This window comes from Gobio gobio, assembly GCF_949357685.1.
Source record: "Gobio gobio genome assembly, chromosome: 15".
NCBI classification, from domain to species: Eukaryota; Metazoa; Chordata; class Actinopteri; order Cypriniformes; family Gobionidae; genus Gobio; species Gobio gobio.
Window position 1 is genome coordinate 8334614 of NC_137108.1, and position 14529 is coordinate 8349142.

The 14529-nt window shown below is 37.9% G+C and overlaps 1 protein-coding gene across 1 annotated transcript in view; it reads left to right on the forward strand.

Annotated features, from left to right (window-relative positions):
- The first annotated feature begins 2415 nt into the window (after positions 1 to 2415).
- plecb (plectin b) overlaps positions 2416 to 14529 on the forward strand; it is a 204700-nt gene continuing 192586 nt past the window's right edge. The window contains exon 1 of the mRNA XM_079837956.1: positions 2416 to 2625. Within this exon, the coding sequence (XP_079694082.1) occupies positions 2535 to 2625 (91 nt within the window). The 5' untranslated portion in view covers positions 2416 to 2534. The remainder of the gene's footprint in view (positions 2626 to 14529) is intronic.

Genomic DNA, 14529 nt, shown 5'->3' on the forward strand with positions numbered 1-14529 from the left:
CTGCCAAATGCATAAATGTATGCGCAGTAAAGACCAGGAAGTAGAGGCGTGATATCAAAAGCCCGCCCACACTCTCGCTGATGCAGAACAAATCATTATGTCGGTGTGAAATAAACAGTTATGGAAATGTAGAAATTAAAGCTAAAGCTCCAATCTCCTCCCGAAAATCCTGAAAAAAGTCCATCAGTGCCTCAGTGACAACTTCACTCAGAGAAGCCGTCAATCTCAACTGTCAATCATGACATCACACCCCCGTTTTTAATTTGCATAAAACGACAGATGGCATCTTTAGGAAAAAATTATGTGAAGCGTAATTTGGTTGTTTAGTTTGTCTCGCGTCCTTTCGAATCCATGGAGGGGCGGGGGTTATGAGCTATACTGGGACCGTCCACCGGGGGGGCGATAGAGACGCGCCGGCTTCAGTTTTCAACACGAGTGCGGCAGGCTCGGTTGAAACGCACGGTTATGGTAAGAGCCATGATTTTTACGAAACATACTCAAAGCAGTTGACCAATCACAACACACTGGTCCAGCTGACCAATCAGAGCACATTGCGCTTTTCGGAAGGAGGGGCTTCATAGAGATTAGAACTAAACGGGTGCGACCGTAGTTGCTTTTGAGAAACGTTACTAAAAGACTGGGAAGAGAGGTGCTGCAACAATGTCAGATATGTGAAAATACGGTGCAATCTCACAGCAGTTCGTGCGTATTTTACAAGGTGGCTAATTCGTACAACCTCACTCGTACATTTTTGTACAATTTGTCTAGACTCCAGTGATGGGTAGGTTTAGGGGCAGGATTAGGGGTGGTCCTTCCTGGTGACGCTTTTTTAAAAATCGTACAAATTCCTATGACCTCACTCATACGAATTTGTACAATTGAAACTTAAAATACGTACAAATTGCAGTGAGATCGGGTTGGAAAATAAGGTGTTTTTTGAACATTCAAACATGAAAACCTATTCCATTAGAGCCCAAAACAAAATCAAGACTTTGTAAAAGGGCATAATATGGCCTCTTTAATGAGTTTTTGGATATGACTTGCAAAGCACAGGAAGAAAAACTGATCTCATATGTCATTGAATATAGGCAACATTGACAGTGCACAATATTCCTGGAAAAATGTCATGGTCCCATTATTAACACATTCTGTTGACTGTAAGTAACCTTGCACCTACATGTCTACTAGACCCAAGGATCTTAATAGATGATTCGGATCGCGTGTCAAACCGCCAAACTGCTGAAATTTGGCGATCCAAACCGCTGATTCGACTCACTGATTCATAACGCTTCGAAGCTTCATGATGTCGTGTTTTGAAATCGTCATCACTATATAAGTCGTTATTTAGGGTTTTTTTGCGCACAAAAACTATTCTCGCCGATTCATAAAGTTATTGTAGAACCACTGTAGTGAGATGGACTTTGTAACGACGTCTTTAGTGCCTTTTAAGGGTCTTGAGAGTGAACCGTGCATTGTGCCAATGGAGGCCTTTCAGAGCCATCAGATTTCAACAAAAATATCTTCATTTGTGTTCCGAAGATGAACGGAGGTCTGACGGGTGTCGAACGACATGAGGAGAAGTCATTAATGACAGAATTTTCATTTTTGGGTGAACTAACCCTTTAAATGCAAATGAGCTGCCTAAGAGGGCGGAGCTTCAAGAGCTCATTCTTTGGTGTCAGGACGTAGCCTGGCTCCGCCCTCCTACGCACTTCCGCTCAATTATCATTTTCCTTCAGTGCTCTGTCTGGGATTGCGGTATATTCTCTGGTTTTCTCCGGTCAAATTTTAACCGGTCCAATCAGCGAACAGAGGGAGTGGCTGAGAACGATGACGTTGATGTCGTGCGCTAGTTCGAGATGACATACGTCACGACCAAACGTTAGCGACTGGTTATGGCAGATCCAATAGTTTTAAACTTAAACAGAGTACCCGCCTTCAAGAAAGTTAACGCTTGTCAATGGAGAGTGGCCAGACTCTGCTGTACAAATGAAATGGACGAGAGTCTGGTTTGGACCAAGCTTGTAGAAGAAATTGTTGAATAAAGTTGTTTTTGCGCACAAAAGTATTCCCGTCGCTTCATAAAATCAAGGTTGAACCACTGGAGTCACATGGACTATTTTAACGATGTCTTTACCTTGAAAGTGTTCATTAAATTGCTGTCTATGGAGGGGTCACAGAGCTCTTGGATTTCATCCAAAATATCTTTATTTGTGTTCTGAAGATGAATGAAGGTCTTAGGGGTTTGGAACGACATGAGGGTGAGGAATCAATGACAGAATTGACATTTTTGGGTGAACTTACCCTTTAAGAGGCGGGGCTTCTCGGGGCCTGTTGGTATTTCCCAGTCAGGAAGGAGGGGGTGTGGCTGGCGCTGGCTTTTGGAATGAAGTTTAGAGCAGAGAGGGAGGGAGAGAGAGAGAGAGAGAAACCACGGCACTGCCACACACACTTGTCCACACTAACAGAGGTGCACATCCTCTACCGGCTTAGAGAGAACAAGACAGAGGAAAGGACCTGAGACTGACCCGGCAATGGCCATGTACGAACCCCTCTGCCTGCCGCCCAATGCAGATGAACAGGACTTTATTCAAGCTTATGAGAACGTCCGAGAGAAATATAAAGGTATCACATTGGGAAAAGATGAAATATGATATGATTCTCTGTGTGTGTGTGTGTGTGTGTGTGTGTTTGCTGGAGCCACGTGCTGCTGGGCTTCAGCTGCTGGTGCGGAGTGCTTATTGATCAGCACACATGCTGTCTGTCAGTCTGTCTCTCGAGTTTGCCAAAGTTCAGAGTGTGTTTGCAGGAGGCATGTGAGTGCTCTCGCCGCTGACCTCGATAGCACTGCAGCAAGCGTTTCTCTGACAGACTGAGGTGTTTTCTAACTTAAGGGCTTTTGATTTTTTTTTACTGGGTCTAGATTAAATGCTCATGTTTAATTCATCAAGCTCTGAGCCGCAGGAACAGCCCACGCATGTTCTGGTACATGATGCTGTCGGCATGTTGTCTTTCGGCGCGGGTCACTTGAGTTCACATGGACGAGGCTGTGTGGATTTTTCCTTATGCACAATGTGTTTTTTATTTGTATTTTTATTCATTAACTGATGGTGGATAGAACGAAAAAGCCCTTCATTTCTCATTCAGGTCATGTCATCGCCCCTTTTTTGGGGTTGATTCTCACTTTCATCATCTCTGTTTTTAATACTTTCCCCATCACTTCTACGGTTTCTCTGAATCTGAGATGCACTACTGTTCAAAAGTCTGAGTTTGGTATATTTTATGCATCTTGTGCTCTCAAAACTGCATTTGTGATCAAAATACAGTAAAACGGTAACTCTTTTCTATTTGAATATATTGTAATTGGTGAATTTTCAGCATCATTACTCCAGTCTTCAGTGTCACATGACCCTACAGAAATCATTCCAATATGAGGATTTGCTGCTCAAGAAACACTTTATATATATATATATATATATATATATATATATATATATATATATATATATATATATATATATATATATATATATATATATATATATATATATATATATGTGTGTGTGTTTCTTGAGCAGCAAATCCTAGAGCAGCAAATCCATATATGTATATATATATATATATATATGTTTCAACAGCATTTATTTAAAATATTGTATAACATTCTAAATGTCTTTAATGCATCCTTGGATCCGAGCATAACTAAAGAAGCAACTGTTTATGGACATGAATTCCCCAAATCGTGTCTTAAATAGAGCTGTAAACCAAAAGCCAGTCAAGAAGCACATTTCTTTAGACACATTTTCTGACGTAAAGCCTCGCTCCCCCATTCTGTCCTTCTGTCCTCCACCTGCTTGTGTTTCTTCTTCTTCGGAAGACATTGTGTTGATGCTTCCTCTATAAATATCGCCCCACTTTTGTTCCCGTGTTGAGAGTGAGACAGAGTTCTGTGCTGAATCACTGTCTCGTCGTCCGTGTGTGTGTGTGTGTGTGTGTTTGGGACATGTAAATCGGGAGTTTACTGAAGCAGCATTCTTTTCCTGCTCTCCGCTCTCTTTTCCTCTGCCAGCGGATCTATCGGATCTCCTTATTAAGGCACGTCAGATGGGATGTTATCCACATGCTATCACTCTCTCTCTCTCTTCTGCTCTTTTCTTCATCATACAAATGTTGCCAATATCCTGTTCTTCCTCTGAATGTTTATCTTGTTTTCTAGTAAATGTATATTATTAAATCTTTAGAACAAGATGCATTTACTTAATCCAAAAAATCCCAGAGAAATCTAACTTAAGTAAATTATGACAGAAATTATTTTTGGGGTTTATTTTATTTTATATTTATACACCAAATATGTAATCCACATGCATTGTTGTTGCTGAAACTCTTCTTTTTTTATGAAAACCATACTTCATATTTTATATCCTTTTGCTTCTCAAGTAAATTGATCTGAGCTTTTTTACATGTTTTTTTGTGGCTCTAGAAATGACAATATAAGACAGTCAATGTCCATGAATGTAGTTTTTTTTTATTTTATACAAATGGCTGTTGCTTTAAGAACTTGACTGACTTGTGATGAGTGATGGTGTCCTTGTTGCTTGCAGTTGTTTTTTGCTCTGTTCCTCCTCTGATTGGTCTACAGATCCTCAGCCAATGGCAGTATTGTAGTAAGAGCATGAGCTAATAACACTGAGCAAACAAACAGAGCCCACAATCCCATCCCTACTCTTCTTTTTGACTGTGACCTCTCTGTATAGACAAGAAAGAGATTTATGAGTTGCTATTAGTGCTGTCAATCTATTAAAAAAAATTAATTTCACATTTTTATATTGTAATAATTTCACATTTAATATCCAGATTAATGTAGAAACAACATAGACAGTAGCCTGGGATATTTGTTTAATAGCATATTTTTATGAAAGATGGACAGTATTACTGATACCAATATTGCTACTGATGTCTCTATGAAATTTTCTCAATTTTAGCCATTATAGTCATTCAGCATTACAGTATAATTAAAAGCTGTCGATTTTAACATTTATTAGGCTTTCAAAAATATCACAACTTTTAATTTAAGTGAACTTGTAATAATCTTCACATAAAGTCATTATAATAAATGTCACATTTACCTGCCCTTCAATATCTCAGGGCTCAGTTTTTTTTCTTTTGGACCATCCAGACCAGTTCCGATTTTTACTTGTTCTGTCGAAATGCACCAAAAGTTATTGTTTTCATTGTGTGTGACCCATGTCACCTTGCAAACGATGCTTTAAGATTTTCAGGTAGGTCTAAAGGGTAGGATATATACAGAGATTGAATAAAGTTAAAAAACACTTGACATAAATTATAAAGGCAGCGGCTATTTGCACTTAGTGAAAATAACATATTTTTTAAGCGATAGATGTTATTTACTAAGAGAAATGGCATACTAAAGCAAGGAACACACCAAACCGACGCAGACCAACTAGTAGCGATGAAAGCAGACTGCAGAGTTGGCTCACGTCCGTTCTGCGCCTGCGTAAGGGTAAAGAGCTTTCCGGACCAGCTGGTGGCAGTCGTCTGTTTTCATTATTCAAAGCGGGAAACTGGAAGAGCTACCCTGTATACCCTATATAAACAAAGCCCCTCATAATCTCGCTCACCACTAGGGTTGGGAATAGTGAGAAATTTTCCGGTTCCGCCTAACAATTCCGGTTCCGATTCGGGTTCCATTAAAATTACTAAACAACTAGGGGTAAAGGAAAAAGGCACAATACACAACTCAAACAATCCATTTTGTGTTCATTACTTGCTCTAAAATTAATTTACATGTTGTCAATGTCAAAAAAGTCCTGTACATATATTACAGTATTAATTAAGCCATTCTTGCAACACATTTTTTTTCAAATGAACACCTCTGAAATTGTCTTATTACATTTAATCTCTCTGTCTCTGAATAAAACCAAGTTATAAATTATATTTATTAGTTATATTTATTAGTTAGTTGTATATTAATTTAATAGTAATTCAGTTATTCAGTGAACTTGTAAATAATAACTTGCAATTCAGCATTACAAAGGTAATTGTGCCTAAACGCTTACCTAAACCATGGTAACTCAACGGTTGACAAATATATATATATATAGGCCTTTCACTATAAATCTGGTATAAGCCCTGTGGCACTCTGTGCTGTAGCAAATGTTTTGTCAAATTGCTAGTGCAGCCTCCTTTGCATGTTATTAACTTTTCACATGTGTTACATTTTGCTTCATTATCATTCATTCTTTGGATATGAATCCATACTTGTGACTTTCTCTTCGCCATGCTGGTGGTCAACGAGAAAATATCTGACGCAAAACCGTAAATGTGTAGCGCGAGGGCTTTCAGTGCTGAACTGCGTTACACTCCTGGAAGCGGATGAGGTGAGCCAGGGTTGCCAGGTTTTCACAACAAAACCCGCACAATTGCTACTCAAAACTAGCCCAAAACAAGCCCAATCGCGTTTCAGGGGGGCTTCTCCGGTAAAATTTGCATTTCCGGTGCTAAATATCACATAATTGGGGTCGCTTCAACCCGCGGACGTGAAACACAGCCCGCGTCAACAGTGTTTAAGTAGCCCAATTCCGCGGGAAAACCACGGACTTGGCAACACTGGCTGTCACTCGCTATTAAAGGATACGCTTCCAGCGCTTCGCACACACATTGCACCAGAACCGTTTTCGGAACCGAAACGTAGGAATTTTGCGCGGTTCTGGTATTTTTTAAAAATCAGTTTCAGTTCTGCATAAGAACCGGTTCTTGGTTCCCAACTCTACTTACCACAGACGCTCACTTCTTTTTGTTTTTTTTTCTCATGCACTGGTTCTTTAGCAGAACAACCAATCAGAAGTATCAGATGGCCCGACTCACCGACAAGCGTCAACATGTTGAATCGCCGGAAAAATAGCCGACGAGGACCAACGTCAGCTGACGGTGCAGAACACACAGAGAAAACTTAGTTGGCCGACGCACGAAAACTGCCAGACGGCCGTGTGTTCGGCTTGGTGTGTTTTTGGGTGCTGAGGGAGGTAGATGTTGAATCCTTAGATAGACAAAATACAGTTAGGGACCAGAGGCATACAGTCACTGTAATACATGGTCAAATTATTTACACTTTGCTGTAGGAGAAGCCCTTATACAATATCATACCTGTTGGTGTCTTGAGAAAAAGAAAAAGAAATCTGGATAATGGATGCCACTGTGTCCCGGCTGAGATTTGGCTGTACTCGTTCGCCAGCCTCTCTGTATGATAGCCTGTGGTTTATGACATGGTCTATGATAGTAGCTCTTATTTCATCAGTTACCCTCATTCTGGCCCTTCTTTGAGCGCCACCGTGCATTCACCCTCCTCAATCTCTACCTTGCCCTTGTCCCATTCCTCTCCCTTGTCCTGGTACTCATCTTCCTCTCCCTCATCCAGGCCTTTTTCTGACTTACTTCATGTTGCTCACTATATTGTTCCTTTTTCACACAAGATAAGCCCAAAGATGTCCTCTTTTACTGTAACCATATGGTCATGTGATTGAAAGAACATCAACACCTGAACAATTCCTAGATGGGAATCAGCTGTGATTTATATATTTGCACAAATTCAATCTGCTGTTTATCAGTACCAATGGAATAAAATACAGGGGATATATTTGTGTTTCCCTTCACAATATAAACAGCTGTTTACCTTGACTTTAGCCTAAAAGGTTAGGGTTTAGAACAAGGTGTTATCTGTTCTGACATACAGTGTTAAAGCATTGGTAAATTTGGCAGTACAAATCCATTGTTTTGGTCTTGGTTGAGCTTGTGTGTAAAAAGTTCAAACATTTTAAATTTGTGTTAACTGTATGCATTTTGTGTAAAAGCAACAATAAATGTGTTAATTGTATAGCCTACACAGACAGATGTTGTGCTAACTGTGTTAAGAGTTTAGGAAATGTGTTAAAAGTATTGAAAAAATTGTCATAGTGATTGTAAAAAACTATAAATAGTCCAAATATAATTTGCTGTAATACAAAATGAGACCAATATGCAGCTTATATTGCAGCCAATCAGCTTCAGTGTTTTTGGAGTCTCTTTCAGATTGTACCACAGACACATAAAACGGATTTTATTCTTCAGCTAATAGTCCTCCAGTTATTCGTGTTTCTGTGATTACTAAATAGAATGAAAAATCTACATGCATTTTTTTGAGATCCTGCATTATTTGTAAACCAAATTAAACAAGATTTTTGTATTTCGTTTATTATATTGTCATGTGTGGCTATTGCACATCTTACATAATATGGTAAATGTGGTGTCCTAATTATGAAAAAAATGCAAATGCTAATTTCTGGAAATTGCCACCACAAAATCAGTCATTTTGATCTAAAAAATCACAAAAATCCTGGTGGGAATAAGCTATGAGGAAGTGCAAGTTTATCGATTTGTTCAATTTGAATAAATTAATTTACTTTGCAAATAAAATTTGTGACGGCATTTCCTTTATAGGTCTTAAATTTAATTCATAATGCTCTTAAAAAGGTCTCAAAAAGTCTTAAATCTGACTTGCTGAAACCTGCAGAAACCCTGTTTATGATCTCTTTAAACAAAAAGTTGCTTATCTGTCAATGGAGGCCCCGAAATCTCTCAGATTTCTTTAAAAAGATCTTAATTTGTGTCCTGAAGATGAACGAAAGTCTTGCGGGTTTGGAACGACATGAGAGTGAGTAATAATGACAGAATTTTCATTTTTGGATGAACTAACTCTTTAAATGGTAATTCGATTCAGTCAGATTTTGTGAATAAAAGCGGTCTATGTGATGAACTTGCTCTCCAATATTTTACTGTGGTGCTTCATAAAAGCATTGCAAAAGGTCGTGTTGAAAAAAATCCCCATGTTTTCTGCTGAGTTGAGTGTGCTGTATGATGTGCTCAGCACAGAAACTGTACTTGGACTGACTCTTCTGTTACGCTCCTGTTATACGGCCAAAATAAATCAGCTCTGCTTGCGTGCTGCGGTGTGAAACGGGCCTTCAGTAACGTGTGGCGTTTGGATCCCATGAGTGTTCACATGGGTCAGCGTGCTACTGTTCTGCTGATGTCTGACAGTGGAAAGTATTTGCTCTGTAAACCGCCTGTAACTCATCTGTGACCTTGTGGAAAGAGTCTCAGTCTCTCTCATGAGGTTCGTTCTGGTTTGATGGGCCGTCGCACCCACCCCAGTATTTCATTATGGCTTATGGTGCATGATTTGCTCAAGCACTTCCAGCGTTTAGGAAGAACGGTTGCCATGGAATCATACCAAAATGGTTGAGAGATTTTCTTATGAAAGATAATACAGCTGGAAAGACTTCTATGATGTCTATCATCACACAAAAATGGTAATAATGTTTGCTTCCTTAAATGACTGAAACTGATGGTGAAGAAGTCTTGTTTATTGTTCCTTGACAACTTAGACTCAGGCTTTCTTGACTGAAGTGACACTATCATTTAAACGTTTAAAGTTTTAAAAGGCCGGTGAGATGGAAGTAACATGAGATTTTTTTCATCATCAAGTTTTGATGTCAGAGGGTAATGGATAAACATCTATAAGTTCTGTTTATGTTTCATAGTTTCGGCTTAAACTATGATCTTTCCCTGATAAGAGAACACAGTTTACATTGCCGGATAGGGTGTCAGCTTATCAGGAATAATCAATGTAAGAATGTGCATGTAAAGAGGATGAATTTTGTCCTGACGATTGGTTGTCAAACAAATAATGGCGACTAATAATTTGATTCTATTTTGTTTGTGACACTTATAGTGTAAGCCTAACGTTATTCACTTGGGATTGTATATAATATAATAGTAAAAAATAATAAAATATGCCAAAATGATTGACTTTAATGCTTTGAAAACTAATGGAAAATATTTATTTATTTATAATAAACATAATATATAATATAAAATAATATAATATAATGTTGTCAATAGTGCTATCAATCGACTTAAAAAATGAACTACATTAATCACACTTTTTGTCTGGGATTAATCACGATTAATCGCAATTGAAACACTTATGTTTAAATACGTTTTTAATATATATAAATACTTTTTAATAACATATTTTTATGAATGAAGGCCAGTATCACTGATATTAATACTGCTACTGATGCCTCTATGAAAATACAATTTTCTCCCAATTTTAAACATTAATTATAGCCATTCAAGTGATAATTGTTTTTTTGTTTTTTTTACATTTTATTAGGCTTCAAAAATATAACAACTTTTATTTTAAGTGAACTTAAAACAATCCTCACATAAACTCATAATAAATGTCATATTTACCTGTGGCCTTCCTACCTGTGAGAAGGTTATCAAGCACTGCATAAATTGTAAATGAAATAGATTAATCCTCATTAAAGCTACAACTTTCTCTGTTCTCTTTGTTCTTTGATGAACATTAATGACAGACAGCATTAATGGCTGCTGTCCCTTTAAGATCTGCTGCTGCTGAACATGAGGCGGATCTGACGCACTGTCCCATTTTCTCCCATTGTTTTATATAATATAATATAATATAATATAATACAGTTTGATTAAAACCCTTCTAGGGTCTTCGGGGTCTTTTCTGACCCCAAAGGACGTTTGCTCAAATAAAAAAAAAATGTCCCTTTGTCCAAATGGGTTGAGACTTTGTACGTTTGTCAACACTCTCTAGATCTACAAATGAAAAAATAAATTGGATTGATATCTGTTTTTATGTACGTGTGACAAAAAAAGTCACACTCAGGGTAGACCCCGCTTAGAAAATGGACAAAATTCATCCTCAAAAACAGAAAAAACACTGAACACGCATACAGAAATGAAGTGGCACACTTCCAACAATGCATAAAACATCCACAATGTAAAATGATCATGCTCACACACACACACACACACACACACACACACACACACACACACACACACACACACACACACACACACACACACGCACGCACACAGTGAACTGAAGTGTACATTAAATCTGTGGAATTATAAGAAAATCAAATGTTTGAAATAAATGATAAACTCTAAAGACTCCAACTTTTCTCTTGTTCAGGTTTGATTCTAATCATAATGTAACATTATTGAAAATTGATGTTTTTCAGTACAAAAAAATGCTAAACTTTGACAAAATTAATTAATTTTAATTGTTATAATTGTGATTTCATAACATTTAGATATGAATCCAACTGAAAAATATACTTGTGAAAAGATGTCTTTCAGTCCGTCGAAAAGCACATAGCAAATAGTGGAGCTCTGCAGCCATTTACTGGTAAAAGTCTTTTATTTTTATTTTAAAACTGTATTTTCCAAAAGATGGGAAAAAATCTTACACTAAACCATGTCAAATTATCCATGTTATCCCCACGAATGAAAGTTAGAAATTTGGGTCTTTTATAAAGTGAATTTTACATAAAAAAAACTTTTTTGGTGAAAATCCATTTTTTTTATTTTTATGTATTTATAAAAATTATTATAAATACTCCAAAAACTGCACAAATGTTGATTAAAAACATTAATAAACAGTAAAATTACATTTGTTCTAAAAAAAACAAACAATTGTTTTGTTACAAAATTACGTTTTGTTGCCTGGGGTCTGTGGAGACCCCAAAGACCTCGAGTGTAATTCCCAAATGAGGACTGTACAAGGGTTAAACCCACAAGCCTACATTTTATTTGAAAGAAGACATTTGACTATCTTTGTGTACTTTATAACAGTGTTTTTAAATATATATATATATATTTTAATATTCTATAGTTTTTTTGCTGTCTGCCATATTATGACTTCCCTGCTTCCTTACCACACCGGAGAAGCACTGTTAAAGTGCTTTTCTATAAGCTATTTTTTCTATAAGTTATCTGAACTAGTTTAGATTAAATTGAAAAACCACGATCAGATGATTCAACAGTGCTACATGTAAATGCACCAATGTGCTGATGTGTTTGTGTCTAGTGTTGTGTTGTGTTGTGTTGTGAGAACAGTGTTTTGACTCTTGACTGAGATTGGCCCCTTTTATAGGCAGCTTTTGTCTTTAGTTGAGTCAGTTTGCATCCTCTAATGCAATTTGCAGCAGCAGGTGGCGGGGCGTCAGTGAGCCGCCGTAGAGAGGGATCATTACCACATGCCTAGACACACACACACACACACACACACAAACTTGCCCCATGAAGTCCTGCTGAAACCCCCAAAGGCTTTAAAATAACACTCATATTGCCCCCGCTTGCATGGCCTCCAATTAAACTACTATTTTTGGTCTTTGGCAGTTGATTGTTTAGCAAGGGGCAATTTAAATACCACAGTATTTTTGGAGGTAAGGAGATAAGAGTACGTTTACACGACAACAAAACTGGAAAGCTTTTCCTTTGCATTTTTGAAAAGTTTTGAGTACAGGCGATAACATTGTCAAAACAATCCCCGTTCACACAAATCTGCCAAAATAACTAACATAAAACGCTGTATTAAGCACGCCAGGCCAGTAGTTGGCGATGTCACTTTGATAAGAAACACTACGCGCACACACGCATTCTTCTTCAAAGCGGTGAATACACACAATCAGGTTGGAGACAGCATCGAGCACATAAAACGCATGCGCATGACTGTTCAGTTTACAACGGTATAACGGTATCATTTTCAAAAATGTTAACTTTAAAAGCTACACTGTGTAACTTTTTTAGTTTATTCTTAGCTAAAAACAGTTCTTTCAAAAATATATGTGCTCATTAATGTATATTTACTTCTTTCAAGTAATAAAGTATTCTCGTAAGTTTATAATATGCTATTGAAAATACATACGGGTGAGGGGTTCGAATGCCGGTCGCCATGTTGCCCCTCCATCTTGAAAGTACATCAGCCAAAGAGGGACATACCCGTGAATTCAAGCTTTGCCTTTCGCGTTTTAACACTCGATGGCACCGTGTCCAATGTGGACGAGGTCGAACCGGAAGCCATATTAATCTTGGACTAAATCGGCCACCGTAGGAGTTAAAACAAAATCGGAATTGAGAGGAACAGAAACTAATATTCACTGGATGGTCATATACCTTTTCACCGCTAGATGGAGGAAAATATCACACAGTGTAGCTTTAAAACCTGTTTTCTAAAGTTTTTGAACTTGAAAAAGTAAATGAACAGCCAAAACATTTTTAGTTGAGAACGGTGTTGTGTAAACGCCCTCTAAACCAATGCATGTTCTAAAACATGATCTGTCTTCATGTTGTGAGTCTGTGCATATGCTTGATCTGTTTGAGTGATTTATCAATGGTAACTGAGGCATTATGTGCGTGTCTGTAGGTGTGTGTGGTCCTGTGTGCATGTGTTCTGTTCCTGAGCTCTCTCTGTGTTATTGTGGCGGTAAGAGAGATCTTCATCTGAACATCAGGATTATCCGGACACTTCTGGAACAGTCTCGGCTCAAGAGATTTGCACATTCACAGTGCACAGCTTTACCAGCGCTCAGCATATCCCCTTATATGGCTGCTTCATTTCAAACGCTTTGTCTACTAACAGTGCCTTATACATTGATAAAAAAGTCAATAATTATTAATTGAGTAGTGCATTTAGCAGAACATCCTTCATTTTCAGTGCTAAAACTTTTTTGTCCATTTTTTTATTGTGTAGTATTACGTTTAAAGAGGACCTTGTATGCTTTTTTTAGTGTGTGATGTTGATGTATGAGCAGGAATACGGTCTGCAAAGTTAACTGCAAAGGCAGTTCTTCTCTATATCAGTGTCACTGTTTCTGAACTCCCTGAAACGCCTCCATTGTAGTCTTGAGTTTTCTTCTGGGAACGAACACGTCACAATATTCCTCGCCCAAGGCAAAATAAAGGGGCGGGGCCTGCTTTAATCAGTTGGTAGTGTGTAATTGACCTATCGGTAAGCCCCACCCCCCCTAGTTACTGTTGCTAACTCGGACAAACAAACGGAGTTGCTATATCTTACAATGACAGCTGTCAGTGTGAAAACCTTATCTCAAGATGTTTTTGGACACAGATTGTAGCGTATATCCCGTCCGAGTGATGGCCAAACTTTACTGATGGTTTATTATGTCCTTTTTCACTCCAAAAAAATCATTGTAAGAGCTGAACAAACAAAGCATAATAAGTGCCCATTAACGTCTCATTCACTAACTCTTTCTCTCCGTTGCATTAGCATTAACATACACAGCAAATTACACAAAAACACTCATACAACTAACAGTAAACAAACATATACACAGAGCTTATGACTTTTCGAGGGTGCAGTTAATAACTGGTAAACTTTGTATCTGCAAAACAACTCCGATAAACTGCGTGCGAGCTCTTCCTTTCACTACCCATAGACTATAATACCCATCAAAATAGGAGTCCTCCTTAGTAGGACAGAGAATGTAGACCTTAAACATATCTTAAAATAATTTACATATAACCGGTTTAATATGGAGAGGCACTGAAATGTAGACCTTCGTGTTTTTGACCTACAGTGTTACATGACGTGAGAACAGTTAGTTATTTTGATTTGTATGTTAGCAGGGACTT